This window comes from Aquila chrysaetos, chromosome 1 (assembly GCF_900496995.4).
Source record: "Aquila chrysaetos chrysaetos chromosome 1, bAquChr1.4, whole genome shotgun sequence".
NCBI lineage: Eukaryota > Metazoa > Chordata > Aves > Accipitriformes > Accipitridae > Aquila > Aquila chrysaetos.
Window position 1 is genome coordinate 25,961,321 of NC_044004.1, and position 26,933 is coordinate 25,988,253.

General features: G+C 38.2%; 2 protein-coding genes across 11 annotated transcripts in view; both read left to right on the top strand.

The window, feature by feature from the left end:
• KLHL5 (kelch like family member 5) overlaps positions 1–23,550 on the top strand; it is a 65,849-nt gene extending 42,299 nt beyond the window's left edge. For all 7 annotated transcript variants that reach the window (XM_030019122.2, XM_030019085.1, XM_030019094.1 and 4 more), the window contains 7 exons: positions 7,676–7,888; positions 11,940–12,126; positions 13,022–13,246; positions 13,539–13,701; positions 17,584–17,796; positions 19,666–19,837; positions 21,988–23,550. In XM_030019122.2, coding sequence (XP_029874982.1) covers positions 7,676–7,888; positions 11,940–12,126; positions 13,022–13,246; positions 13,539–13,701; positions 17,584–17,796; positions 19,666–19,837; positions 21,988–22,044 — 1,230 coding nt within the window. In that variant the 3' untranslated portion in view covers positions 22,045–23,550. The remainder of the gene's footprint in view (positions 1–7,675; positions 7,889–11,939; positions 12,127–13,021; positions 13,247–13,538; positions 13,702–17,583; positions 17,797–19,665; positions 19,838–21,987) is intronic.
• A 400-nt stretch (positions 23,551–23,950) lies between these two features.
• WDR19 (WD repeat domain 19) overlaps positions 23,951–26,933 on the top strand; it is a 49,317-nt gene continuing 46,334 nt past the window's right edge. For 3 of the 4 annotated variants that reach the window (XM_029997268.1, XM_029997351.1, XM_029997435.1), the window contains exons 1-3: positions 23,951–24,039; positions 25,493–25,584; positions 25,670–25,735. In XM_029997268.1, coding sequence (XP_029853128.1) covers positions 24,034–24,039; positions 25,493–25,584; positions 25,670–25,735 — 164 coding nt within the window. In that variant the 5' untranslated portion in view covers positions 23,951–24,033. Of the gene's footprint in view, positions 24,040–25,492; positions 25,585–25,668; positions 25,736–26,933 lie in introns of those variants that run through there. The other variant, XM_029997514.1, reaches the window with a different exon arrangement.

The following is a 26,933-nucleotide window of genomic DNA, read 5'->3' on the forward strand; positions in this document are numbered from 1 at the left end:
AAAAACTTTATTGTAAATTATTTCTTCTTGGCTTAAAATAGTTTAGTATGTATAAGTTTAATAGCTCTTTTATTTTTTTTTTTTAATATGATACACTGTTGTTAGTGAGTGGATCTCTGATGTATTTAAAATCATATGTACACTGAAATTTACCAAAACTGCTCAATAAATAGTGTGCAGATTGTAACTTACATGTTTCTATTCTTGATCTTCATTATTGCTCAAACAAAAACAAGGAGACTGCAATTAGGTAGACAGATGAAACAGTAAAGATAAATGTTGCTTATGCCTTTGAGGAGTATTAGAATTAAAGTTGAGCAAGACAGCGATACAAAAAGTACACAAAAAGAAAACCTCCTTCCTCTGACCTATTTGTTCTTTTTCAGAATAAGCGTATATTTTGGTCTGTGCTATTGTCACATCCCTTGTAAGTGGACAGCCAAGATCAGAATGGTAATAAATGTCAGACCAATGCATCTTTAAAGATGAATGTTAGGGATTATAGGCTTACTATTTTGACTGGCAATTCGTGACTTGCAGTGGAAAGGGGCTGTGAACTTTCTAAAAGCCATTCTTTTACAGCACCTATCTTTCTTTTGTTCAGACCACAAGAAAATAGTTGTATGCCTTTTGGCCATTGTTTACTTCAGTGGCAAAGTTGCTTTTAAGGCTTTGACATGGATGAAATTTAAATTAGGTGGATTTTAAAAAGCTATTTTTAAAACTAATTAGTTGTGCTAGATGGATTCTTCCCAAGGCCTCTTTTAATGTTGTTTAGTTCCAACAGAGACATGAAATTGAATTTTAGTAATAATGAGTAATAGAGAAGCAGCTTCTTTAGTTTGAAATGAATGTTGCTATGGAAACTGCATAGAAATGTATAGTCCAATTGAATCTTCAATTAAAATAAATCCCCAAGTAATTTCATTTGTTTAAAAGCTGTTTGAAAAAAGAAAATGTTCAACAGTAGTAAGTGCTAGCCACTTGATGCTCTTTCCATTAGGAAGTATTAGAGCATAAAGGTTAAGCGCACCTGTAGTACCTGGAAATTATGTTTGTTAAAACAATGAACTATTTTTATGCTGCAGTGGGCAGCATAGAACAATGGAGGATTATATTGAGTATAGTATATACTTCTGGCTTTTCCGTGTAATTTTGGTTCTTTTAAAGCACTTGAAGTAGAAGGTAATGAATAATATAAAATACTTAAATTTTAATTTATATACACTATTTTCTATGAGTTTTCCTTTGACAGAAAAAAAACCAGACTGCCATATAGCTGTTTTTCTGCAATTAAAACAACTTCTTAGTTTTAAAGGTTTATATGACTCATGCTACAATTTGATAATCATCTTACCTGCTTCATTAAAATAGTTCTTTACATGAAGACTAGAAATTCAGATGAAATGAGCATTTGGTTAAACTGAAGGACCAATCAGTAAGTTATCCCAGTAGGCCTACCTCTGTTAATAGACCTGCTCTGTCTAAATAATGTTCATTAGTGTCATTGGAAAGCATTAGCATGATTTTATGGCATGATTTTAATCACATAGTACAGTGTGATTTTAAAAAAAAAAAAAGGTATTATTGCTTACTGTGTTGACAGTTGATAAGTTGTTTTTTCAGAGGAGAATAATTTTAAGGTTATCATCAAAACAGGTCAATTTTTGACATGGCAAACTAAAGCTTGAAAAATCCTCAGGATGCATTAAGTGAAACATGAAATAAACTGAAGTGATCAGTAGTGGATTTAATGCTGCATAAAGATCAACTCTGACTCTTATGCATCAGGGTTTTAAAGTACAGTTGACAGGATCATGAGATGTGTCTGGGTAAAGGTATCTTTTGTACAAAGGTTATCCTGTTTTGCTGTAGTTTATATATAGTATTGGGGTCATAAAGTTATAAATTTAGGAATTTTATTCGGCTGGCCAGTAATGTATCTGTTCAATTCGTAAAGCCTTTTTGCACAAGATGCTTTCTGTGCATTTTTCTTGCTGTCTTCACAAAGTCAAAAGAAACACCCCTTTTGTCATCTTGTTTGTTTGAAACAGTTGATAGCATACCTTGAATGAAAATCGATAGCTCCTCTTCCACAAAAAAGCAAACCAAAGGGAAGTTAATACCTTCAGATGAGGAAAAGCTAGTCTGTGTTATTTCCAGAACATGAAGTATCTATGGTGAGTAGTGAGGTGTTCTTAGGTGTCAGTAGCTTCTTTAATAGCTACATTTTAACTTTCTTAATTACAACCGAAAAAGAAAAAGCAGACATTCTAAACATTATACATGATAGTGCCTGAGTCAACCCCTGTGTAGATTACAAAGTTATCTTTGTTGCTCAGCTTCCCATGCTTAAAGCAGAGTGAAAAGCCACTTTGATTTTCATCAGAAGTCTTTGGAAGTACATGAGCAGTGATAATGTTACAAGATTCCGATAAACCTAATCTTGGAGTTTGCATGATTTCTGAGCACAGCCAATGGCTGTTTATAAGTAGAAAAACTTAGAGGACACTGTTCCGCACGACATCCTTGTCTCCAAATTGGAGAGACATGGATTTGACGGATGGACCACTCAGTGGATAAGGCATTGGATGGTCATACTTAAAAGAGTTACTGTCAATGGCTCGATGTCTGAGTGGAGACCAGTGACAAGTGGCATTCCTCAAGGGTCAGTATTGGGGCTGTTTAACATCTTTGTCGGTGACAGGGACAGTGGGATTGAGTGCACCCTCAGCAAGTTTGCTGATGACACCAAGCTGTGTGGTGCAGTCAACAGCGCTGGAGGGAAGGGATGCCATCCAGAGGGACCTTGACAGGGTTGAGAGGTGGGCCCGTGTGAACTTCATGCAGTTCAACAAGGCCAAGTGCAAGGTCCTGCACATGGGTCGGGCAATCCCAAGCACAAATACAGGCTGGGCGATGAGTGGATTGAGGAGAAGGACTTGGGGGTGTTAGCTGACGAGAAGCTCAACATGACCCGGCAATGTGCGTTTGCAGCCCAGAAAGCCAACTGTATCCTGGGCTGCATCAAAAGAAGTGTGGCCAGCAGGTCAAGGGAGGTGATTCTGCCCCTCTGCTCTGCTCTGGTGAGACCCCACCTGGAGTACTGCATCCAGCTCTGGGGTCCCAGCACAAGACAGACATGGACCTGTTAGAGCGGGCCCAGAGGAGGGCCATGAAAATGATCGGAGGGCTGGAACACCTCTCCTATGAGGAAAGGCTGAGAGAGTTAGGGTTGTTCAGCCTGGAGAAGAGAAGGCTCCAGGGAGACCTTATTGCAGCCTTTCAGTACTTAAAGGGAGCTCCTAAGAAAGATGGGGACAGACTTTTTAGTAGGGCCTGTGGTGATAGGACAAAGGGTAACAGTTTTAAACTGAAAGAAGATGGATTTAGATTGGACATAAGGAAGGAATACTCTGTGATGAGGGTGATGAGACACTGGAACAGGTTGCCCAGAGAAATTGTGGATGCCCCATCCCTGGAAGCATTCAAGGTCAGGAAATTGGATGGGGCTTTGAGCAACCTGGTCTAGTGGAAGGTGTCCCTGCCCATAGCAGGGGAGTTGGAACTAGATGATCTTTAAGGTCCCTTCCAACCCAAACCATTCTATGATTCTACAGAGTGACAGATTGAGGCCAAGCATAGAAGCTAGGAATTTTGCAGAAAACCAGATGTGGGACACTTAGACTTGCTTTGTCCTGTAAGGCAGGTGTTGGGTAACAAAAAAATCATTGCAATATGGAGTTTATTATTTGGGAGGAAGAATCAAAGAGGCATAATTTGTCTTTTTTCTTCCAACAGCCAGAACAGTTTGTTCTTTTGGTAGGGAGGAATGTGAAAAGGGGAGAGATTTCAGTATTTTTTTGTCCACAAAGGGCCAGACCCAAAGACTGTGTTAGTGCCTAAAACAAGGATTTTATATTCTTGCACCTGAAATTGCAGTCCAAAATATTCTGCTCAGTAATCATCTAACTTGGAAAATACTCATTCACTTCTTTTCACCAGTGAAAACCCAATATACTTCTGCCTTTTAAGTTTCCAAAGTTCTGCCTAGCACAAAGCTCAGTACTGCCTTGGCAAGACTAAATAGGTTTCTGCATACTGCCCAGCCTGTTTTGGAATCCAGAAACTATGCAGAGGAGTCAAGCTACAATAGTTGTACTCTAAACAAACCCTGGCACCAAAAGCATTAGGTTGGTTTATCGCTTAATGCAGCAAAGCTGACTAAAAGTAAAGTAGCAGCTATCTGACATCTATTTGACTATTAATACCAGGAGGTCAGATAGCTCAGTTCTTAGTGAATTCATACCTCAGTTGACCAGCTGACTGAAGCAGCCAGTAGACAAAATTACATTCCCTCTTCTCATTCAGATCCTGTGAGTCAAGCACCTCTTGCTTTTTGGCTGCTGAGGTTCAGAGTTTAAACAGAGCCCTGTGGTTAGAGCTGCCTGTTGGGCCACCTCAGTGTACTGTTCTTCTCAGCCTGCAGGTGTTCTGAGGCTCTCCAAGGTTCTAATCCTTCTGACACAGTGTAGAGGGAGACTAACCATCTCACTGGATCCCACTGTGGGGATTAAGTAGCACTTAGAAATAAGCATCATGATGTCTTATCTTTTATGTCCTCCTAATATTTTTTTGCTTTGTATCCACTCCAAGGCAAGCCTGTGGTTAAGAATATCAGTATTATTCACTCTGCAGTTGCTGACAGGTGAATTTAAGGTTATGATGTGAATGACCAATTCATGGCATTGAGCACAGGGACTGTGTGTCCCTGTTTTAGCTAATACATAAACCTCAGGCTACTCAATTGATAAAGCTTCCAAGCTCTTTGAGGAGCTAATTTTGGGGGTGGGAAATTATTTTTTTACTTTCAGGACCAGAAAGCAAGGGACTGAAACTGCAGACTGTTTGTTCTCTGAAATATCCTGTTCTTCCACAGAGAGTTCCCATAAGAAGAAGGAAAGAAAAGGCTAATGAGGAGGTTAAGAATGCTAGGAGATACACTGGCTCCTCCTTTTTGTCTTCAGAATCTCTGTCTGTAGAGGAAGAGGAATTGTCAGATTCTGATTATAAAAAACCCCAGACGTAGGCCAAAGAGTGGCTGTATTCCCAGTGGAATGCTTTGATACTATGCTCAAAAGGAGTCCCTGCTTTAAAAATAGAATGGGAGCAAGAGGAAGTTGAACTTGTTCCCATCAGAAAGCCATTGTCTGCAAGCAACAAGAAGGAAAATCAGGCTTTTTACACACAACAGCTGTTGAAGTGATGAAATACAGTTGGAAAAAAGCTTTCCAAAGAGGATCCCTGACTGACTTACGCAAGACCAGCTTGTCGTTGCCTTCAGAGACAAAGGAAACTTTCCATGCAGGTGCTTTCCCCTTCCTCTTCCTGTGATCCGGATAGACAATATGGAAAGTTTAAGGTAGTAAGTGTTGGCTTTTCTCTTTGTCAGTGCTCACTGCCTGTTTATTCAGCAAAACTAAAAGCACAGCTCCAGCTTGCATACTCTCTAGGACAGAGAATCAACCAAGAAACAGCAGTGGAAAAAATGAACACAGTGGAATTTTGTGAACTGCATGTTTAAACTCTGGAAATAATTTTGATGGTTTTTCAGCTTCAATTTTACTCCCAAGCATTTGATATCAGAGTAAAATAAATAACAGTGCATGTGTAGCGTTACTGAATATTGGTACAGTCCTTTCACTGTTTTTAATTCCTGTATTTGCTCATTTTCTTAACTTTCATTTTGTAATACAGGGAGTTAAACGAAATAAAGAGGAAAAGACAGTTCTATCTACCTTCTAATCTACTACAGTTTTCACTTGGAAGCACTACTTTTGTGTAGCCAATTGGATCTCTCTAGTAGGAAAGCTTTTCAGATATTAAATGTAAAATTTTCCTTTCCAAATTCTATCCAGGAAGGAATACAGTTATGTGCACAGATAACACTTTCAATTCTTTTCCTGATCTCAACTCCAGAGTTACCTATGGAGTGGAGTCACTTTGATCCTTCCCCTTAGGCATCTTGTAGCTATCTTATGTATGTGTGGCTTTCATGTGAGGTGGACTGGTTTACTCCTTATTAGTTTTTTCCTCTTTGCTCAGCATTCTTTAATTAGTTAATATTTTAGGAGTACTGAGGTTTGAAATGATTAGACTAAGCAATAAAAAGGAAGAAGTGTTACCTTTCTCGCTTTGTTGTCATGATGTCTTTTGCATACGCAATGCCAAACTGTACTGTGTGTTTTTGTTGCCATTTTATATGCTAAATTTGTACCTGTTTTGCAGTGCAGGTCCTGCTTCTGCTCCCAAGTTTCTTCCTGTTTTTTTGACCTAAAAATCCTATATTTTTTTTTCCAACATGTATATGCTTCTAATCCAGAGTTTTTTCATTAATGTGCAATTCTTTCTTTTTAAATCATTAAACAAGATATTAAGTAAGGGTAATTTTGAAATTAGGCTCAGTTAGACTTCCCTGTCTGTGGATCTAATGCACTTTATCCTCCAGGTGTTTTGGAGGTACATGTGATGGCAGAGCAAAACCACCATCCTGTTGGCTAGCTGTATAGCAATCAACAGTGTGTTTACTAAATTGATTGTGATACTGTTCTATTGTCATTAAGTTACTCTCAGTTTGGAGTATGAGGTTAACTGGGTTTTGAGCTACCAAAATATAAGAATATGTTGTGATTCGTAGACTGCTTTTACTTTTCTTTCCTTTGCTGCCTTGTAAACGTGTAAATGGGGAGAGAGGATAGAGGTGATCTCACCCTTTTACGTTACATTCAGTTTTCTCACTGTAAGTTCATAGTGCTGATTGTGTTTCTACATACTTTTCTGCTGTTTCTGTCTAAGTTCATGAGAATCCTTACAGAATATTCTGCAAGTCCTAGTGTTATGAAGTAGTAGGATATCAATATTGGAAATGTTACATATTGTGACGTTCCTATTTTGAAGTAAGGATTTGTTGCTGGAAATGACAGGATGAAAGTTAGGAAATTGAATCCTATCAAAGTAAATATTGTTAATAAAGCAAGGTGTGTACAATATTGTGGATTCTTTGTATGTTTTGCTCCCCAGACAATCAGATCAGCTGTGTAAAACCTACAAAATAGTAAAATAAACTTAAAATAATCCACTTAAAATCAACAATAAACTTGTTAGTGTTGTTTATTTCCTCTGAAAACTTAAGGCCATAGTTTAATCTGGCAGTAATGAAAACGGTTAGGTGTGCCCAGTAGCTGTAGCATGTTGTGCTCTCTGCTTGACAAAGCATCTTACATTGTGTTCTACATTGTCAACAGGAACAAACTGCACCTTTTTTTTTTTTTTTTAACTATACTTCAGAAATTATTTCTTCAATTTGCAGTGCCAAGATAGTAACCCCCACAACCCATTGCTCGTTTCTGTCCATACACTTCCCCCTCAGTTGTTTCAGCACATTTGTCTGTGGGACTGAATGATACAGTTGAGGAAATGACTGGGGTCAAAATAACTCAGTACATTTTTATTTTACTTTTTTTTTTTTCCTCCCAAGTCAGTTCTCCTGTGGTATTTACTGGCACAACTGAGAGATGGCATGAAGGGAAGGAAAAGAGGGGAAGACATGGTAGGAGTCTATAAAATGTCTTCAAAGTATGATGTCACCTGTATTAAAAATACTTTTCTTTTTCAGGAAAACTTCATGGAAGTAATTAGAAACCAGGAATTTCTATTATTGCCAGCCACTGAAATTGCAAAGCTTTTAGCAAGTGATGACATGAATATTCCTAATGAAGAAACTATACTGAATGCACTACTTACGTGGGTTCGACATGATTTGGAACAGAGAAGGAAAGATCTCAGTAAACTCCTGGCTTACATTAGACTGCCTCTGCTTGCTCCACAAGTAAATTGTTCAGTTCCTCTCTAGTTTATACCATGGTTACAGTGGGCATAATATCTACAGCATCGATATATTGATAGTGGCAAATCCTAAAAGCTTCAGGATTCTTAATGATTTGGATTCTTAGAGCTGCAAATAAAGACTTAGCATGTTGTATAGGCATGATAGTTTGTGTCTGTGAACTGCAGCATATTCTGATCTTAATCTGAGATCACTCAGGACACAAGAAGGGGTAGAGCTGCTAGGAAAAAGTCGCTTCTGTTGCCTAGAAAAATGCTTATCAAGGATATGTTTGTCACTAGAACGTGTGTCCTTTTTAAATTTCTTCTTTATGGAACTTGCACAGTTTATTTGGATCATTACATTTCCTTCATATAATTATAGCTATCCTTGAGATTTAGGAAATCCAATTTGAATAAATTATTTGGAGTGATTTTTCTTCTATTAACTCTTGGTAAACCATCTTTGGGTACTTTTTTTCTTACCAATGAATACTTTTTCTCCTTCTTGGACATTTACACACAATGTTGAGGAAGACTTGAGCTCAGTTTGATCAAACTGTTGTGAATTCCAGTTTTCCTAGTCCTATAGAATGACCACTCTTGTTAGTGTCATGTGTAGCATTGTTTTAATTATCTGATAGCATGCATTTAAACTAGGTTTGATTTTTCCACCCTGCCCCTTCCCCTTCTCTTGTGCTGGCCTTCCTTGCTGGACCTTCATTAGTAATATTTAACACTTACTATACAATCAAAGGATTTTGCTTTACAGTTTTCAGTTTGTTTAATGAGAATTATCTCTATTAAATGAAGAAAACAGGATTTTTATGGAACCTGAGTAATAAGTAGAATTCACTAACACAACAAAAACCAAGTTCCATTCATTCATAGTGATAAATCACGTACACAGCATTCTGTGTATTATCTCTAATCTGGTATCCTCTTGCTGGATAGTAAGATTCACTAGCAAGCATTTTAGTATTAATGTTTCCATACTGATTATTATATATGAAATGGCAGGATTTTCTCAGTTGTCGCCTTGACTTTGTAATTCACTTTTTCTAGAAACATAATACAATGTAAGCCAGTTGACCTGGAGAAAATAATTCTTTCATTGAGTGTTTAATTAATTGCTAACTAAGTAACCACTGCTGTTTTCCTTTTACTTAATTGACTGTAATTGAAACATCTTTAGAAACTGAAAATACAGAATTTATCCCAGAAAAATGCACTAAAATCAAATTATGTCCACTCGGTAACTGATTAGGAAAATAGCAGTGTGAAACACAAAAGCAATATCATATTTCATTTATTATTTTTACCTTTAAATTTTCATGTCTTCTCCATATATATACTTATATTTCCAATACAATATTTTTCTTTAACAAATTAAAGTGTTAAAGCTGTGGTTTTAATATGGCAACAATTAGTGCATTGAGTAGATTGGTTTGAAGTGCCCAGAACAGTCTTACTGTTTTCAGAATCATGTTGTGCTTCATGATCACATGACATTAGGCAATCTGACAGCAAACATAACCTAATGAAAAGGTTTCCAATTTTACGGTTGAAGGATTAAAGCTATTTGAAAGAAATGAAATTAGAAAATTGAACAACTTACTGAAATCAATAACGTTGCAAGCAGAGATGCAAAGAATATTAGATTCATACACTTTAAAAAAAAACAACTTGGGAAATACTGTGAAACTGTAGCACTGGAAGAAAAAAATCTAATGAATTGTCAGTTTTATTGGTTGTGTTTTTCTGCATCTCTTTGTACATAGCATTCTGTCATCTCTTTGGTTAATGCAAGCAGTGTCCTAAATATTTGTAAGTCTCTTTTTGCTCTTACAAAGGCTAAAGATGAATATTTGTCAGCTTCTTAAGCTGTAAGGTGGGAAGTATTCTATCTCTGATAAATTAATGAAAAAGATGATTAAGCAATTTCTGAGTTATAACATGGTTCAGCTTCCTTTTAGACAGAATTCTTAGTACTTAACTATCTGCACTACCCTTCTCCTCATCAGGTTTCCAATGTCTATAATTTTATGCTAACACATCATTTGTAACTGCTCAGTTATAAATGTTTGTAGTACAAGGAGCTATGCAAATAATAAAACTTGGAAAAGATTGGCTTTCATTTAAGTAAGCCCATTCCAAGTTCTTTGAGTGAAGAATATTTACAGAAAATTGTAATACAGTAGATTTAGTTTCAAGAGCCTGCGGGTTTTTTGAGTGCCAAACCAATCTTAGATGGCATTTCTTTTTAACTGAGATGAAGTTGCTTTCAGAGATTGAGACTCTGCTATGAGAAAAATTCATTATAGGTTGGGCGAGTTAGAAACTGGAGAAAATGTAGGTCACATCTTGTTGCAAAACTCATATATACACACATGGTGTTGCTTCCAATATTAAATGTTGCTTGTCTATCAGAAAAGTATATTGGAGGTCTGAACTGGTCATGTTGTGTACAAGCCTTAATTTTCATGCAAGCAACTATGACAATGTCCAATTTAGGACAGTAGTAATTAATTGATTTTTTTTATTATTTTTTATTATTTTTTTTAAACCGTGTCCAATTTTATAGCATTGCATGCTGGCAGTTAAAAGACGGCCTTTAGTTTACTATTTTATAATCAGAAAGTGTCCCTGTGAAGTGATACAAATGGTAAGTGGTGCTTTGAGTCATGGGAAGTACTGAAAGTAAAGAATGAAAATTAAGTTACCTCTGCTAATTTACATGAGAACTTTTTAATCTGCTATTTTAAATATAATCAGAACATCAGCCAATTACAGAAATACTGCAAAAGTCAGGCTCAGTTTTCTGAATAGTTGCTGGTGAAGAGCTCTGAAAGTTTGGGGGGGTTTGGGGTTTTTGGGTTTTTTTAATTCTCTCTGTATGTTAATTATGTTTTCTGTCATAGTTTCTGTTGGTTGGCCTGATACAGAGATGTTCAGGCTTAGCAGCCTGTACTTAACCTGTATTTCTTCTGGAACCGTAGATGTCATATTTGCCACTTTGCAGTCCTAAGGCAGCTCTAAGCCAGGGATATGCACACCATATTATGCACAACTATTTTATAACGAGTCCCTTTAGTACTCCTGATTACTAATTTCACAGCCATTTTGTACCTATTATCGGTTGGCTGTCAACAGCTCAACAATGACATCTCATTTTGGTTTGGGGATTTACATTTCTAATATTCACAAAGTGTTTGGATTTTGTGATTGCAGTTCAGAGGCATTTGCCTTTTTCTCATTGTTCTGACAGCTGTCCAGGTCCCAGTGGGGCACTTCACTTGCTTTTTTTTCTCTGTTACTCAGGCTATGTCTTGCAGCTCAGAAAAATGCCAGTTGTCTAGACTTCTAATAATTATAGTTGGGACACTCAACCTACTAATATATTTTTCCTGCAGTCTGACAAACATGGAGTACAAAAGACTCCAGAATCTTTAAACTTAATAACTTTTATTAGTAGTCTTTATTTAACTTGATTTTATTTAAGTCAGATTTAAAATTTAACACTTGTCAAATTTTGCTTGCATCCTTGATCTTAAATTTTTTAACAAAGTATTAATTGATATACTGTGATTGGGGACACTGTCAGAGTGAGGAATAGAATATGTATTAAAATATTCAGCCTGTGCTTGAAATAGCTTTTACAGACCTCTGGATTGAGCGGATTTGGGAGTAAGAGCATGAGGTTAAACTGATTTACATACCCAGACCGTGATTTCATTTCCTTGAGCATACCTGTAGTGGTGCTGGAACACCAGATTTTATTTTCTTCCTTTGGACCATTAAACTTAAATCATCCATTAAGATCAGATAGCCTTCCTGTTTTTCTGTACTTAATGGCTTAGCTTAAAATGTGAATGTTTTGTTTATTATAAGTTTATCTTTACCATAGTGTTCTTTATATGACCATTTTGAAAATACATAGATTTTAAATCAGGCAGTGGAAGTCTCGAGATAAAATGTTTTCTTGTAATCTTTGTTTTTATTCTTCATGTGGTTTATATTAATACAGCTTGTTTAACTTTTTTTCTTCTTCACAGTTTCTGGCAGATATGGAAAATAATGCACTCTTTAGGGATGACATTGAATGTCAAAAACTCATTATGGAAGCAATGAAGTACCATCTGTTGCCAGAGAGACGACCTATGTTGCAAAGTCCTCGCACCAAACCTAGAAAATCTACAGTGGGTGTGTTGTTTGCAGTTGGAGGAATGGATGCAACAAAAGGTATTGGCTTATATAATGATTAGTTGATGAGCTGTTTTGGTTCTTTTTAAAAGAAATGTTTGGTAGATGTTTTTACAACATGTTAATTCTAGAATTCAAAGATTCTGCAGTATAGAACATGAAACGTCTTAAATGTACACAGTTTATTAGGTTAAAAAAAACTATGTAGCTTTGATAATACTGTAAACATTCTAGAAGCTAGAGTTGTTATTGATTTGAAATTATCAAGGGAATATCTGATTTCTGAAGTGAAATGTTGAACTGAGTGAAAACTAATCTTTACTTACTTGAGTGGAAAAGGAAGAAAATGACAGGAAGGGCACAAAGGTGACCTGCACATGCATTAAAAAAAAAAAACACCAACCCGAAAATATGCTTTTTGACTAATTGTTAAAGGGTTATGTTACTTAGATTTCCTTTTTTATAGACACTTCCATACTGTTTAATGGTAGTTAGAAGGAATCTGGCAAGTTAGGAAAGTTATGGCAGAGAAAGTGTTTTCTTTTACTTGTTGTTTTAAAGTTAGCACTTTTAGTACTTTATGTCACATAGCTTCAGATTTTTTTTCTAATATTACAAAACAGTTGATTTCAATATATAATTGCATTTCACAAGGGTTGTTTTATATTCCTAACATTTCTATTTCTAAAGGCTTGATTCTGCAAAGCAGTTAGAGATCCTGTTTTTTGTCTTGAAAAGCACTGAGAAAGTCCACCTTTATAATGGTGCAGTTAATTCCTGAGGAAGTAAAAAAAGACTACTTGTATACATAGAATTAAAAACATGCTCCAGGATGTCATGCTGTCTTGTGGGATCAACATACTGCTGAAATAAAAACTCCTAATAATTCAGACTTTTTTTTTTTTTTTTATAACTTGCATATGTTGTCATTCAGGAGCTACAAGCATTGAAAAGTATGAACTTCGTACTAACATGTGGACTCCTGTTGCAAACATGAATGGACGAAGATTACAGTTTGGAGTTGCAGTCTTAGATGATAAATTGTATGTTGTTGGTGGCAGAGATGGACTGAAAACATTAAATACTGTGGAGTGCTACAACCCTAGAACAAAAACTTGGAGTGTAATGCCACCTATGTCCACTCATCGTCATGGTCTTGGTATGTAGTGTTCTGTGAAGGCTAAATGCATATTTTTAAAAGTTTACCTGTTTTAGAATAGGTCAAAAAACATTCAGAAATTAAGTTTAGGGGAGTGGAAACTTTGTTTTAATGCCAACTGCTTATTGAATGTCTTTTCTCCTTCAGATTATATCCAGCATTGGCTACCAAAAGGAAATTTCTTTTTATTTGTTTTTAAATATTTTGTTGTGCACCCTGGACTGTTCACTAGGAAAATGTGATCTTTTTTCCCTTATCCAGAAGTGATTGTTTTTCATATCTGTTTTTTTAGGAGTAGCTGTATTGGAAGGTCCCATGTATGCTGTAGGAGGACATGATGGCTGGAGCTACCTGAATACAGTAGAAAGATGGGATCCACAGGCTCGTCAGTGGAACTTTGTAGCCAGTATGTCAACTCCAAGGAGCACTGTTGGTGTAGCAATATTAAATGGAAAGTATGTGAAGGCAACTTCTGTTTACTATCTCATTATTTTAATGTAATTCCAGGACCATTCTAAATTACTATTAATAATTTATCTTGATAGATACCTGTTGATAGCTTTAAGAACAAAGTTTCTTCATTCACAGAAAAGATATTGTATTGGGTCAAGCAAGTTTCCCCACAGCATCACAGTGCCCCTCAGTATCGCTTATGAGACACCATCTCTATGGCCTAATAAGTAGTTACCATCTCCTTAATACAGAAAGGAGCAAATGGTTGTTCTCTTTCACTGAGACTCCAGTGATTTCCTCTTGCTGTGATAGTTTGAACAATGAACTTCCAAAATTACTGTGAAGTCATGGAAGAGTACTCATGTTATACTTCATTAACTCAGAACAGTAAGCTCTGGCAGAATGAATCTAATCTGGAGTGGTATCTGAAGTTTCTACCGTTGTTTTTCAGTGAAAATATGACTAATTCCTAATACAAAGCATATTCAGACAACTAGGTATTTTATGTTGCAGTCCCAGGAAATGGCTGGAAGTGACCTCAAGAAGTTCCCTAATCCATTCTGCTACCCTAAACCTGAATCAATTATATCTAAAACACTCATAGCCAGAGTGATTTTGTTCTTAACTTCCAGTGGTAAAGTTTCCGTAACTTCCCTGAGCAATCTGCTTAACTACTAATACATCTGTGAAGTTCTCCTCATGTGAAGTCTTAAATACTTTTTGCTGATTTATATTATTATTGTTTGCACTATCCAAAGTGAACATGGAAAATGCATCTTTTCTTTACTATTTGCAACAGCCTTTCATATTTAAAGACACGTGTCCCCTCAGTATTCTGTCATCAGGACTGAATAACTCCAGCTCCTTCAGTCTTTATTTGTAGGCCATGATTCCTAGACTTAGAGTGATTTTCATTGATTTTATTTGGACTAAGTGTAATTGTTCTATAGCATCCCCAAATACAAGTGGTACTTGAATCAAGCTGTTACAAAAATAAAGATCAGTTGGAATCACAGAATCATAGAATAATTTGGTTTGGAAGGGACCTCTGGAGTCATCTGATCCAACACCAACTCAAAGCAGGGCAAACCTTAAAGTTGGATCTAGTTTCAAACTTAACTGAAGTAGCTCAGGTCACATCTGAGTTTTGAATATCTCCAAGGATGGAGATTCAATAGCCTCTCTGGTCAACCTGTGCTGATGTTTGACCACCATTGTACTGAACATTTTTCTTCTAATATCCAGTTGAAATTTCCCATGTTTGAACTTGCCTCTTGTTCTTCCTTCTTTCACTGCATACCTCTTGAGAATTATCTGTCTTCTATATAACCTCCCATAGGTGAAGACAGCAGTAGATGCCTCCTTAGCTGTCTCAAGAATTCTTAAGACTGCACAAAGACAGTGCTTTTGGCCTCTCCTCATATGTCATGTGTTCTAGCTCCCTCATCATCTTAGTGACCATCAGCTGGACTTGCTCCAGTATGGCAAGATCTTCCTTGTACTGAGAGCCCAAAGCTGGACACAGTATCCAGAAGCAGTCTTGTATGTACTGAATAAAGGGGATCAGCTGTTGTTACTTCAAGGGCAAACTGCTGTCTCGTTGTCTGCCAGGGCTTCCAAGTCTATTTTTCCGAAGCTGCCTCCTCTCCTGTCAGCTCCCAGCTTGTACTATTGCATGGTAATATGCCATCCCAGGTACAGGACTTTGCATTTGCCTTTGCTGAACTTCAGGAGATGAGTTAGCCCATTTTTCCAGCCTGTTTAGGTCTCTCTGAGTAGCAATCAAGCCCTCCAGCATATCAGCAGCTGCCCTTAATTTGATATTATCAGTAAACTTACTAAGGCTGATTTCCGTTACATCTTTCAGATAATTAATGAAGACATTGAGCAGTATCAGCCACAGTATCAGCCTGGGAGGAACATCACTAGTAACCAGCTGCCAGATGGACTTCATACTGCTGATCATAGCCCTTTGAGCCCAGTAGTCCTTCCAGTTTTCCACCAGCCTTGTAGTGGGCTTATCCAAACCATGTTTTGCCAGGGTAGCTACAGGAATACCATAGTAGACAAATCTAACCTGATTTGCTGAGTAGTATTATGGTTGTGGCAGAATACTTACATTATCTTGACCACAAATTTTCACTTCCTGCTTATGTACTATCTGACACATCTCCCTTGAGCTGTTTGAATGTTGTAATAATTGTAAGGTAGCAAAAACAAAGGGTGCTGTGAGATGTGAAACAAGTCCAGGAATGAGTGGAAATGCTCACTGGGTGCAGGAAGGAGGGAAGAACTTGGAACAACCAGCAAGCAGAGTGCCTTGGGCTGCCTTGGAACTGCAGTCTCAGATGCCAAAGTTAGGTCTGAAGCTTCCTATATATTCAGCAGAGGATCCCAGGTGTGGTGAAAAGCACCAGAATTAGAGCCTCGCATTTCTCTATTATTATAGAACATTCCTTAGGCTCTTAATATAGGCAGCAACACTAGATGCCTATAGCTAAAAAACTTAAAAGTGCATGCAGCATTTCAGCTGAGGGAGCAGTAACTTCTGCACTTTCTAGTAATATCTATCTGTAACTCGATATATTTCAGATGATTTGCTCAAAACCTTCATACAGAGAAATTAATTTATCTTTCTTCACATCCAAAATGTGAAATCACTGCATAAGTGATCAAAACTCTGTCATGTTTTGGTGGGAGGTAAGATGGGGGCCTTCATTTAAATACTATGTTGCATAGAGGATTGATTTTTAGTCATGAACTTTTTGAAACTGCAACAGGATTTTTTAATATCCTTCAGTACATTCCTTACCTTAAACAAGTTGTGTTATTAAACATGGGATCTTCCATGGAAATGTATTTTTTTTTAAAGGGTATTAAAATTATTACTGAGAACTACTAGGTCAACGATATCTACAAGATGTTTCTATTTAAGTTTTTTGGTCAGTATATTTAAAAAACCAAAGAGCAGTGTTTCCCAAACTGAGGATATCTTGAATAGTGCTTCACAGTAACTGTTGTAAATTGTTCACACTATCATCATATACAGTATCTAATGTTTATTTGATTATTTAACTGTACTATAATATGCCTTAGGCTATGAAAGCATTTCATTAACAATGTTTCAGGTGATATTTCAAACTGGACTTCTGATGAGTTGCTTCCTTTTTAGAATGGCTTCCGAGTTCCGTCCTTTCCACATAATAGTGCTGGGCATTTCTGCTTTTAAGCATAGATTGCTCATAAACTCTGTGCATAAACTCTTTATCAGGTTTGATTATTTGATTAAAGATTCATCAGTGATGGAGTGCTCCTAAAACCAATCTTTTCCTTCTAGCCTTTCCAAAAAGTTGAAATCCTTTGTTAATACCAAATGCTAGAAACCTCTTTGTTAGAACCGAGCGAACTAGGCCACCTAGTGGGTGTGAGGGACTTAAGGTAGCGCTGTCATTCGTAAACTACAGCCCAGGTCCAGAAAAATACTTGTGTGCCCAAGATGAGGCAGGGCAGTGTTGTTGCATGCACAGATCCACTACTGAATTTGTCCCTCTGACTGTGTTAGAAATGGGCCTTTGTCAAGTCACGTAAGTAATTTTGAAAAGGTTAGCTACATGCATAGGTTGGAACATAAATGCTGTGTTATAGATACCAATTTTCTGTAAATTATTGTTATTATGCATGATCATGACAATAGGAAAAGGTTGGAGCAAAATCTTATCGTGAGTTTTTACAACAGAATATTCTATTGAAAGTTGAAAGTCTCCTTCTAAACTTCCCTTTTTAACAAACTTGAAAGTCCTTTATACGTCACTGGAAACTTTTCTTGTTCAGACAGTATTTATTTACTTTTTTTCTTTTTTTTTTTTTTTTTAATAACTTTGTAGGCTTTATGCAGTCGGTGGTCGAGATGGAAGTTCTTGTCTTAAGTCAGTAGAATGTTTTGATCCTCATACAAACAAATGGACCCTCTGTGCTCAGATGTCAAAAAGAAGAGGTGGTGTAGGTGTAACCACCTGGAATGGCTTCTTGTATGCAATCGGTGGTCATGATGCCCCAGCATCAAATTTAACATCCAGGCTGTCAGACTGCGTAGAAAGGTAATATCCTTAATACGTCTTTACATAAAGTTATTAATGAATGACTGTATTACAAATTGCAGAAGCACATGTGATCGATAAAATAATTAAAAATGACAGTAAATACTTCATAATGCACTGCATTAAGTCTTTGCTGTCAAGTATTTCTGAAATATGCTTTAATTATCTTCTTCCTCCCTTGCCCCCCCCAAATTGTAAAACTCTTCTTTCCTATTATCTCCCAACACTTACAGTGATTCTTCATCATCCATCTTCTCCTTCTACTAAATTTCTTTATGCTGGGAGATAAGACTTCCTCTCTACCAAAAAAAAAGAAAAAACAAAATAAAACACCCCCTACCCCCTCCCCCCAAAAAAACCACCACAAAACAGAGCTGTAGTTTTCAAACTTTCAGTGTCCTAATAGACCCCAAAATACATAGTGTGGCCCATACCACTTAACATACGGACATTGCACTAAAAAGACCCCAGAAAGGTTTGCAGATAGGAAGCTGCATCTTAGGAAATACCACATTTTTACAGGAATACAGATAATTAGAAGCCCAAGAGAAAGCAATAGGTCCATGTATTTTTTTCTGCATCAATATTCTCTGAAACAAAGTTACAGAACACAACTTTAATAAATAGGAATCATTTTGTAATGCATTTTGTCCTCACTCTTTAAGTGAGATGAAATTGAGGACCATCAGCCTCATGGAAATAGTTCCTTTAAAAAATTACCAGTTTCATAAAACCACACTAAGATTCTGAGTATTTGTTTACCACTATATTTTGGAATAAAAATTGCTTTTCCCAGATAAATACATTGGTTTATAAATAAATATAAAATAACTTAAATTGAAAAGTAACTTCTATATGTAGCTCACTAATCACCCTCTTTTACTACATTATACTTCTATTTGCATCATGTGCTTCAGGCAATATTTTTACGTTACAATTATGCTTGCATGCACTTCTGTAGTACTTTGACTAGAGAACTGCAGATAAAATTGTTAGAGCTCATTATATCTATGCTCTTCATGCAAGCAAATTAAGACTGGTATCTTCCAAACTTGCTTTTAGCAAGTGTGATCTTAGGATGGTCTCTTAGCCAAATAAGTATTTTCTTTGTATAGTTCTTTAGAGCCCTTCAGAGCTCTGTGATTATAGATGCTTACAGCAGAACTGATGTAATCTTAACATTGTCTCTTTCAGTCAGGTTAAAATATGTTCCTTGACATAGGAATAGCATGAACTCTCCTATGTATTTCTCAGTTTGACTTGTAAAGAATGTTGATATTATTCTAGAATCACATTTAACGTTTTTCATTAAACCATCTGTCTTTTCCTGTGCTGATGCTTCTGATGATACGGAGCTATGATTAAAGAAGTGCTGTAAATTGTCTTAAAGGTTTTGCATTTCCCCCAGAATTTTCACAAAGTGGTTTTGTGGTTGGTTTTTTTTTTGTTTTTTTTAAATGGTAATCAAGTAATTCTCTTTAGTACCACACTCAACTTTAACAGCCTGTGCTTTGACATGTAGTAGTTATCACTTAGAGCAAGCACTTGCTCTACTACAGTGTAGCAGTAGAACTGTTCCTGGAGCGGTACGTTTAGACATACAATAAGAAATGTAGTAAGAGCAGCTGTATGTGTATGCATGTATTACTACGTGGAAAGCAGCACAAAGTAGATACATAGCTAGTACTGACTGTATTACCAGATGACTAAAGAAACATTTTCAAAGAGAGTATTTGGGGGAGAAAGTCCTTTGAAATTAACACCCAAATCTGTGCTGTCCTAATAATATCTGTTTTCTACTGTCTTGAGAGCATCAATTCCAGTACATTTCTTTTTTAGTTTTAGAGCATAACACAAATTATCTTTCAGGTATGATCCAAAAACAGATATGTGGACTGCTGTGGCCTCTATGAGCATTAGCAGAGATGCAGTGGGAGTATGCCTTCTTGGTGACAAGTTGTATGCCGTTGGAGGATATGATGGTCAAACATACCTTAATACAGTGGAATCTTATGATCCCCAGACAAATGAATGGACACAGGTATAGTTTCTGATCAGACTATACACTACTATTTATCTTGTTATTTCAAGTGTGCCTCTTTTTGCAAGGAGAATTCAAATACTCCTCTAAGATGAGAAGCCTTATTAGGCTGTTATCTCTCTCTCTTTTTTTTTTTTTTTTTTTTTTTTCTGTCTACCATCTTGAGATGATTTATCTTGAACAGACAGTTGTTAACTTCTGATAAACTGCCTTCTTTCTTTGGCAAGAGTATAGCTATTTTCTTTGACAATTTCAACTACTGTTAATAAAACGCATTGACATGTTTCCCAAACTGTCATAAAGGATTTTGTTTACATGACTTCCTATTTTGAAGATAAATAATAAATGTAGATTAGTTTTAGCTCTGATGTGTCCCTCCCTCAGCAAGTTTATCAATTTCTTCAAGGTTTTGGTCATCTTTTCGTAGATGATCCCTTCCTGATGTGAATGCTATGTGCAGTGTGTGCAACTTTCAGGAAGCTTTTTCCCATTTCTCTTTACCCAGCTCAAAAACAAAAAGTTTTAAAAAAAAAAAAAAAAAAAATCTTCAATTCATGATCAGAAACCATTACTGTCAATTCAAAGTTTGGTTACTTTTACTTTTTCATAGCTCCAGGAATATGCCTCTCTGTGGGAAGAGCACACACAAGGACATCCTGGGCAGGCTGTTCTTTGGTATCTACTGCCATTTGAGATACCCTAAAGCCTCTACATCTACAAAAGGCTGGCTGACACAGCACAGAATCTGTGGGAGACCAAGGCCCTCCTGGAGTCCAGTTGCAGGCCAGGATGAATGTCTAAGGTCATCTTAGAACAGCATTAGACACCAGTATTTAGGCAGCTGAATTCTGACCTCCTGAATATGCTATCCCAGTAATAGCCCCAAATTGCTAATTCAAAGAGAGAACTGAATTGCTCTCTGTCATAATCTTTGTAACACAGAAAACTGAGCTGTTTCCCCCCACTTTATAGTGCTGCAAGATCTTAAAGCATAAGTCATCTAGGAGGCTCATTAGAGCTTGGGGCCTTCAGTGGCAGTACTGGTAATGACAGCCCATGGCATTATTTGTCCTGCTAAAGAAAAAAAAGTGTACCAGAGGAGAGAAACAGTGCTTCTCACTGTTGCATCTAAATGAATCTCACATGACGTCTAGGTGGTGACCATCTGTATGTACCTTTGTATCCTTAGCCTTGACCCTCTGAATCTCACTGAATCCCGTGATCCCAGTACATAGGACAGTTTTGAACCCATACTGGAGGGATTTGGAAGTGTCTGTGTACCTTCCTTCGGCCTTGTCTTGTCAGCAGTCTGTCACCACTTCATCCACACACAACTCAAAAGAGGGTAGTGGAATTCTCTCAGCTGAAGTTTGTCAGAGCCACAGACAGCTCAGGATAAGTCTGTTGTTCCTGGGGAAAAAAAGAAATAGGGGAGATGGCACAAACACCCTTTTTGGTCTCCAAGATAAGCTCTGTAGCTCTGTGCTATTCACACACATTCCAATACTATGAAGTTTAAAAGGGGAAGCTAAGGTGAGTGTTAGAAACTACCTTCCTCTTTTCAAGTCCAACAGAATCTCAGCAGAAAAGGGTCTTGCTAGAAGTAACTTCTGTTTACAAAAAAGGTATAGAGACTGGGAAATTACTCTGATTTCAAGAACGCTTAACAGGATTTTATCAAATATTCAAGTAATAAGGAGTGGTTGCCCCTGTCACGTTTAGCATTTTCTGTTTGAGAGAAAAATGCATCCTTTTGCCAACCGTTACTAAGTTGTCAGACTGTCTAGCTCAGGTGTCCAGTTTGTACCATAACAAAGGATTCTTTTTCCTGTAATACCAAGTAATTGAAATTATCAATAAGAATTGTTCCATATTCTTGGGGTTTGCTATTCCTTCCTATCATATAAAATATCTTCACCTTTTCAGTGGGTTTGTATCCAAGTTTTGGACCAATTTGCTATTTTTCTTAAGTCACATTAACAGAGCATGGGTGATACTGGCACTCTGCTACAGCTATACAACTGTTATTACAAGCATTAACTAAACTGTCAGTTTTGGGGAAAAAAAATACTTAAAGCTGACTGCATTTATCTCATGGATGTTGTTGGTTTTGGGTTTTTTGTTTGTTTTTTGTTTTTTTTTTCTTACAGGTTGCACCATTGTGCTTAGGAAGAGCTGGAGCATGTGTTGTGACTGTAAAACTGTAAATGATTTTCTCTATGAAGGTGACATTCTCCTCCATAGACTCGGATTCAAGCAAACTACCAGTGCAGCAGTAAACACCAAGTGCAGGATATCTACAATGGCAAAGTGTTTGGTCTCAAACTAACATGTACATGTATTCTTATGGACCAATATCAAGCACTTTTTAAAAAATCATCTTTGTTACCCGTATGTTACAAGAATTCTGTTTGTAAGAAAATCAGCTGCAACCAGCCAGTTGCCAGCAGAGGACTTCTGTTTAGGAAGTGCTAAGAAATAAGTAAACTCATTAGTGAACTCACTATAATAATAAAATGTTACAGATCCAGGGCCTTGATGCCCCAAACATGCAGAGGAATGATGCTATAATTGGATATACTTCCACTAATATAATTGACTCTATCTCTGGGTGAAACGAGTTATAGGATTTGACCCCCGTATGTTTAATTTGCCTATAATAAACATGTTTGGCTGTAGGTATCTGAGCTATTACAATGCAGGCTGACAAACCAATGCAAACCATTGTAAATGGCAGGTGTAATGCCTTGCTTGGAAATGAAGTTGTGTATTTGGTGAATCTTTTGCACTTTTATCATCATTCCTAGTTTAGCAAACTTTTTATTTAACCAAAGCCTTATTTTAAATATTGTCTTACTATGCTAACAGAAATCTGCTATTTAATAATTTCTGCCGGAGATTTTTGACATCCAGTGTATTTTTTGGATTTTCAAAGTTTTTACGTGAGATGCAGAACATCATACCTTTTTCTCTACTTTGGTTCTTATATTTACTTTGCTATTTTTAATGAAAAATCTATAAGCATGAGTTACTGGAAGAATTCTAAAGTGTGATTAAAAGTTAACCAATTTAAGTTTGATATTTGCACTTTGGAATTTTTTAAGCATTCCATTACATCTAGACTAATTACATTTTTACATGAGGCTTTGCACTAATTTGAAAAGTAATTTTATAAGATGAAAATGAGACAATTGTCTATCTTTACAGTAAGGTTACTTCAAAATGTAAAGGGCCCAATCCTGCAAGATGCTTAACTGCCACCACTTAAGCATGTTCAGCATCTTACAGCAGTTACGTGTGCCTCACAGGATTATATCAAATTAGTTACCTTATTTAACAGTTATTGAATTTTTTCAGATACTTTATAATTTGCCTTTCTTGAGCCCTATGCTGTTACACAGAATTGCTTTGAACGGTCTGAATGTTCTCGAAGAGTCTTTTTTTTATTTGCTTTTCTGTGCCTTGTTCCTTATGTTTCAAGAGCAGTAGGTAACACGTGCGTGTTTGTAACGGAAAATGGGGAGATGTGAGCTCGTTGAATGTTTTTCAGAAGTTTGAAGCGTCCGGCACCCAAAGTCTTTGTACGTTTGTAATTTTAAATGTGTTAATGCTCTCGGTGAACTATTTATTGTTTTAAAAGAAATTACTAAGCGGTGAACCTTTGTGACGAAACCGGCACTGTTCGCAATTGAATACAGCTGAACTTAAATGCAGTGGTGTTGCCTTAGCGCCTTTTCTTCTCTACCTTGCGGTCCATTTTGTGTACCGGTGTCCGCGACTTAGCAGGTCTCATTAGGAAACGCTGTTTTTACCGCTCCTCCGGTGGGGCGGCCGGTTTCGGAAAAACTCCCCGTTCCTTGCAGCTCTTCCCCCCGCCCCGCCCCGCCCCGCCCCGCCGGCCCGGCGGCACTCGCCGCCTCTAGAGCCCCGGGCGCTGCGCCCGCCGCCCGCCCCTGCCCCCTGACACGGACCCCCCTTGCCGGCGGAGGGAGGGGCCTGCTGCCGCCCGGCGCCTCGGGCCCGCCTCCCCATTGGATGCGGGGCGGGGCCCCGCCCTCCGGCGGTGACGGCTCTGGCCTTCCTCCGCCTTCTCCGTCTCCGAGGTGACAGCGACGCCCTGGGCGGGCGGGGTCCGGCTCGCTGCTCGGTCGGCGGCGCATGCGCAGGGGGGCGATGCGCAGCGAGCGGTGGGCGCGATGAAGGTAAGTCTCTTCGGCCGCCGTACGGGCGGACGGGGCGCCTGGGCCCCGGGGTCGAAGGCGGGCGGGGCGGTGGTTCCCGCTCCGCGCTGCACGGTCCGGCTCTGGGGCGTCGAGCGGGGCCCGCCACCGGCGGGCGGTGCTTGCGGCCTGGGGAGGGGAGCGGGGCGCGGCGGGAACTGCCCGCTCGTGCTGGCCTCCAGCGAGCGGGAGCCTGACGCCGCGGACCGGGGCTTCCTCAGGGGAGCCAAGGCGGCTCTCGCCGTCCGCCCTGCCCCTGGCTCCCGGGAACGGGCCGCGGCAGGCTCCGGCTCCGGCTCCGGCCGGGCTGGTTCTTCCCGCGACAGTTGCCCGTGCCGCCCGAAGCCGTTGCCCCCGTAACGTCTGCCGGCGCCGTGCCGCTGGGCCTGGCGGGGGTGCGAGGAGCCCCCTCCTCGGGCAGCGGTAAACGATGGGGCCAGCAGGAAAGTTTCCTACTCGAACCCCTTAGGGCGTTTTAGTTTCTGCGTTACTGTACAGCGACAGCATGAAGAGCTGGAGCTTGCCTGCGCTCCCATAATGATTTTTTGTATCGTTGGTTTGTTACAGATTTTATTAAATTTTTTTTCAACATCAAACATCGTTGTTCGATGTTCTTTGTGCTTATGGTATGTGGTGCTCATAATTTTACGCTTTTTGTGAGTAAAATGCAGATTCAGTGTGAAGAATGCCTCAGTTCACATTCATCCAAAAGAAGGGATGGGGGACCTTTGGCAAAGAATTGAGTAAGCCTGCCAGGTGTTTGGTGGGCACCAGATGTTGGTGTTTAGCTGATGGCGTGGGAGGGGAAAAGTCCTGATAGCATGCTGTGAAAGTTGTGGGCTTTATCTTACACCCAAGTCATAGAAAAGTCTGTGTAGGTAGTCCACAAGGAAAAGGAATTTGAGAAACTTTTCCTAGTGGGAAGTCGGAATCTCTTTTTACAGTTGAGTAGCTTTGAGGTCTTGGCCTTTAAGACCGAGCAATTCAGAGAGGACAAAATCGTTACATGTCTTTAAAACTGTAGATGTTGAGCCTTCTGTGTTTTATATACTAAGGGTGCTTTCTGGTCCCAGATTTTTCCTTGAAAGTTAGAGAACTAAACATTCTCGTCTTTGGATGTGAAGGGGAGAGTCTCATGCAATTTTTTTATTCCAGTGCCTCTGTAAGAGAAAAAATAATGGTCATGACAGAGTCACAGTGGTTCTCAATGCAGATACCCAGCACTGGAAATTTCAATTTTTTCAGGACAAACCAAAAGACTTTTCTGTGGAATTTTGGTACTTTGGTGCATTAGAATCACCCAGAATTTGTGTTTGAGGGTTGGGGTTTTTTCCTCCACAGTACTCACAGTTGTTAACACATTAGGAAGTTCTTTATTGTTATATTCTTGTAACTTTAAGATATGTTATTTCCCACTTTTTTTTTTGTCTCCCAGCAAGTATTCAGTCTACTAGAAAAAGCTTGGTCTGGTTCACCTCTGCAGTTTGCTTGGCAGAAAACTTTGGGAAATTTCCTTGCTGTAACAGGGTAAGATTACAAATATTTATTGCATTTGTCCATAGAAATCACTGATGAAGAAAGGGAATTATTCTCTATGTTGAATCTTTTTTAGAGGTGATCGTGCTGTGAAAATTTTTGATCGTCATGGTCAGAAGAGAAATGAAATCAGCTTACCAGGGTAGGTACTAAGATGGGTTTAAATTATTTTCTTTGTTGTTTTCTTTAAAATCGCTTCTCTTCTGGTCAGGTGCTTATACAATGTGAGAACTTATGTAGGAGGAGATACTATCTCTGGTGAACGTACCTGGAAAAGAAGACAAACTGATGAGCATGTATGGGATCTGTGACAGCAAAAGCTGAACTCATAGTAAGCTATCAAGGATGGTAAAAAAAATATATTCTCCTACCCAAAGCACTCCTTATTAGTAATAAACTCAATCTACTTCATTAAAATGTTAGAAAAAGATCTATCATATTAAAAGAGAACATAATGAGGTTGTAGACAATATATCAGTGTCATGCTGATTGTGATCGTATTCTTGCTACTGTCAGTTTTCTAGTAATTTGTTATCATAGCCTTACTGAGGAAAGATACCCTTTTGGTTTATGCTTTTGCTTATGTCGCTGGCATAATGTATACATTAGCATTTTTACTTTAGATAGAGAGTGTACTTCTGAAGTGAATCTCACTGTTTTTCTTGCTTATCACAGTTTGGTTCACATCAGAGAGTGATGGTGGAGTGTATGAACTGGATTCCTTTCAGGTGAAATTTAAATAGTGGTGTGCTTTGGAACATGCAGTCTAACTGCTAAAAGGCAATCAGTCCATAGGAACAGCCTAGACGTGGCCCAGAGGAAACCTCCCTAGGTGTAAACACCGTGACATCAGGTCGTCATACCATTTTGTTCTATAAATCTGCTTTTATTGGGCATCGTTACTACTTGATGTAGCAGTAGTTTCATTTGCGTACTCCTCATTTCTTTTTAGTATTTTACCTGCTCTTAGCTTAAGTATTCATGCAAATTCCTGATTATTTTATTTCTAACAACCTGATGCATTTTGATTAAGGTAGAGCCCTTAGTCAAGGCAAAACTCCCACTAAGGCTTTAAATCTGAATCCTCTAATCTAGAAGTCTGACTTTCATTTCTAGAATGTCACTTGTCTACCAATGATACAGGGATAGGTATGAGCCAAAATCACTTAGCTCCCCATTTTAGAAATCTATTTTTTTTGCAGTTCATGGTAGTTGCCGCCTTGCACCAAACCAGGAGATGCATTTCTCATTGTCTTTACCAGACTCGCTTGTATCTTACTGACCATCACATCTTGCTGTCTCGTTTCCAAATCCTGTTCTGGTTAGCTGCCATTCATAAT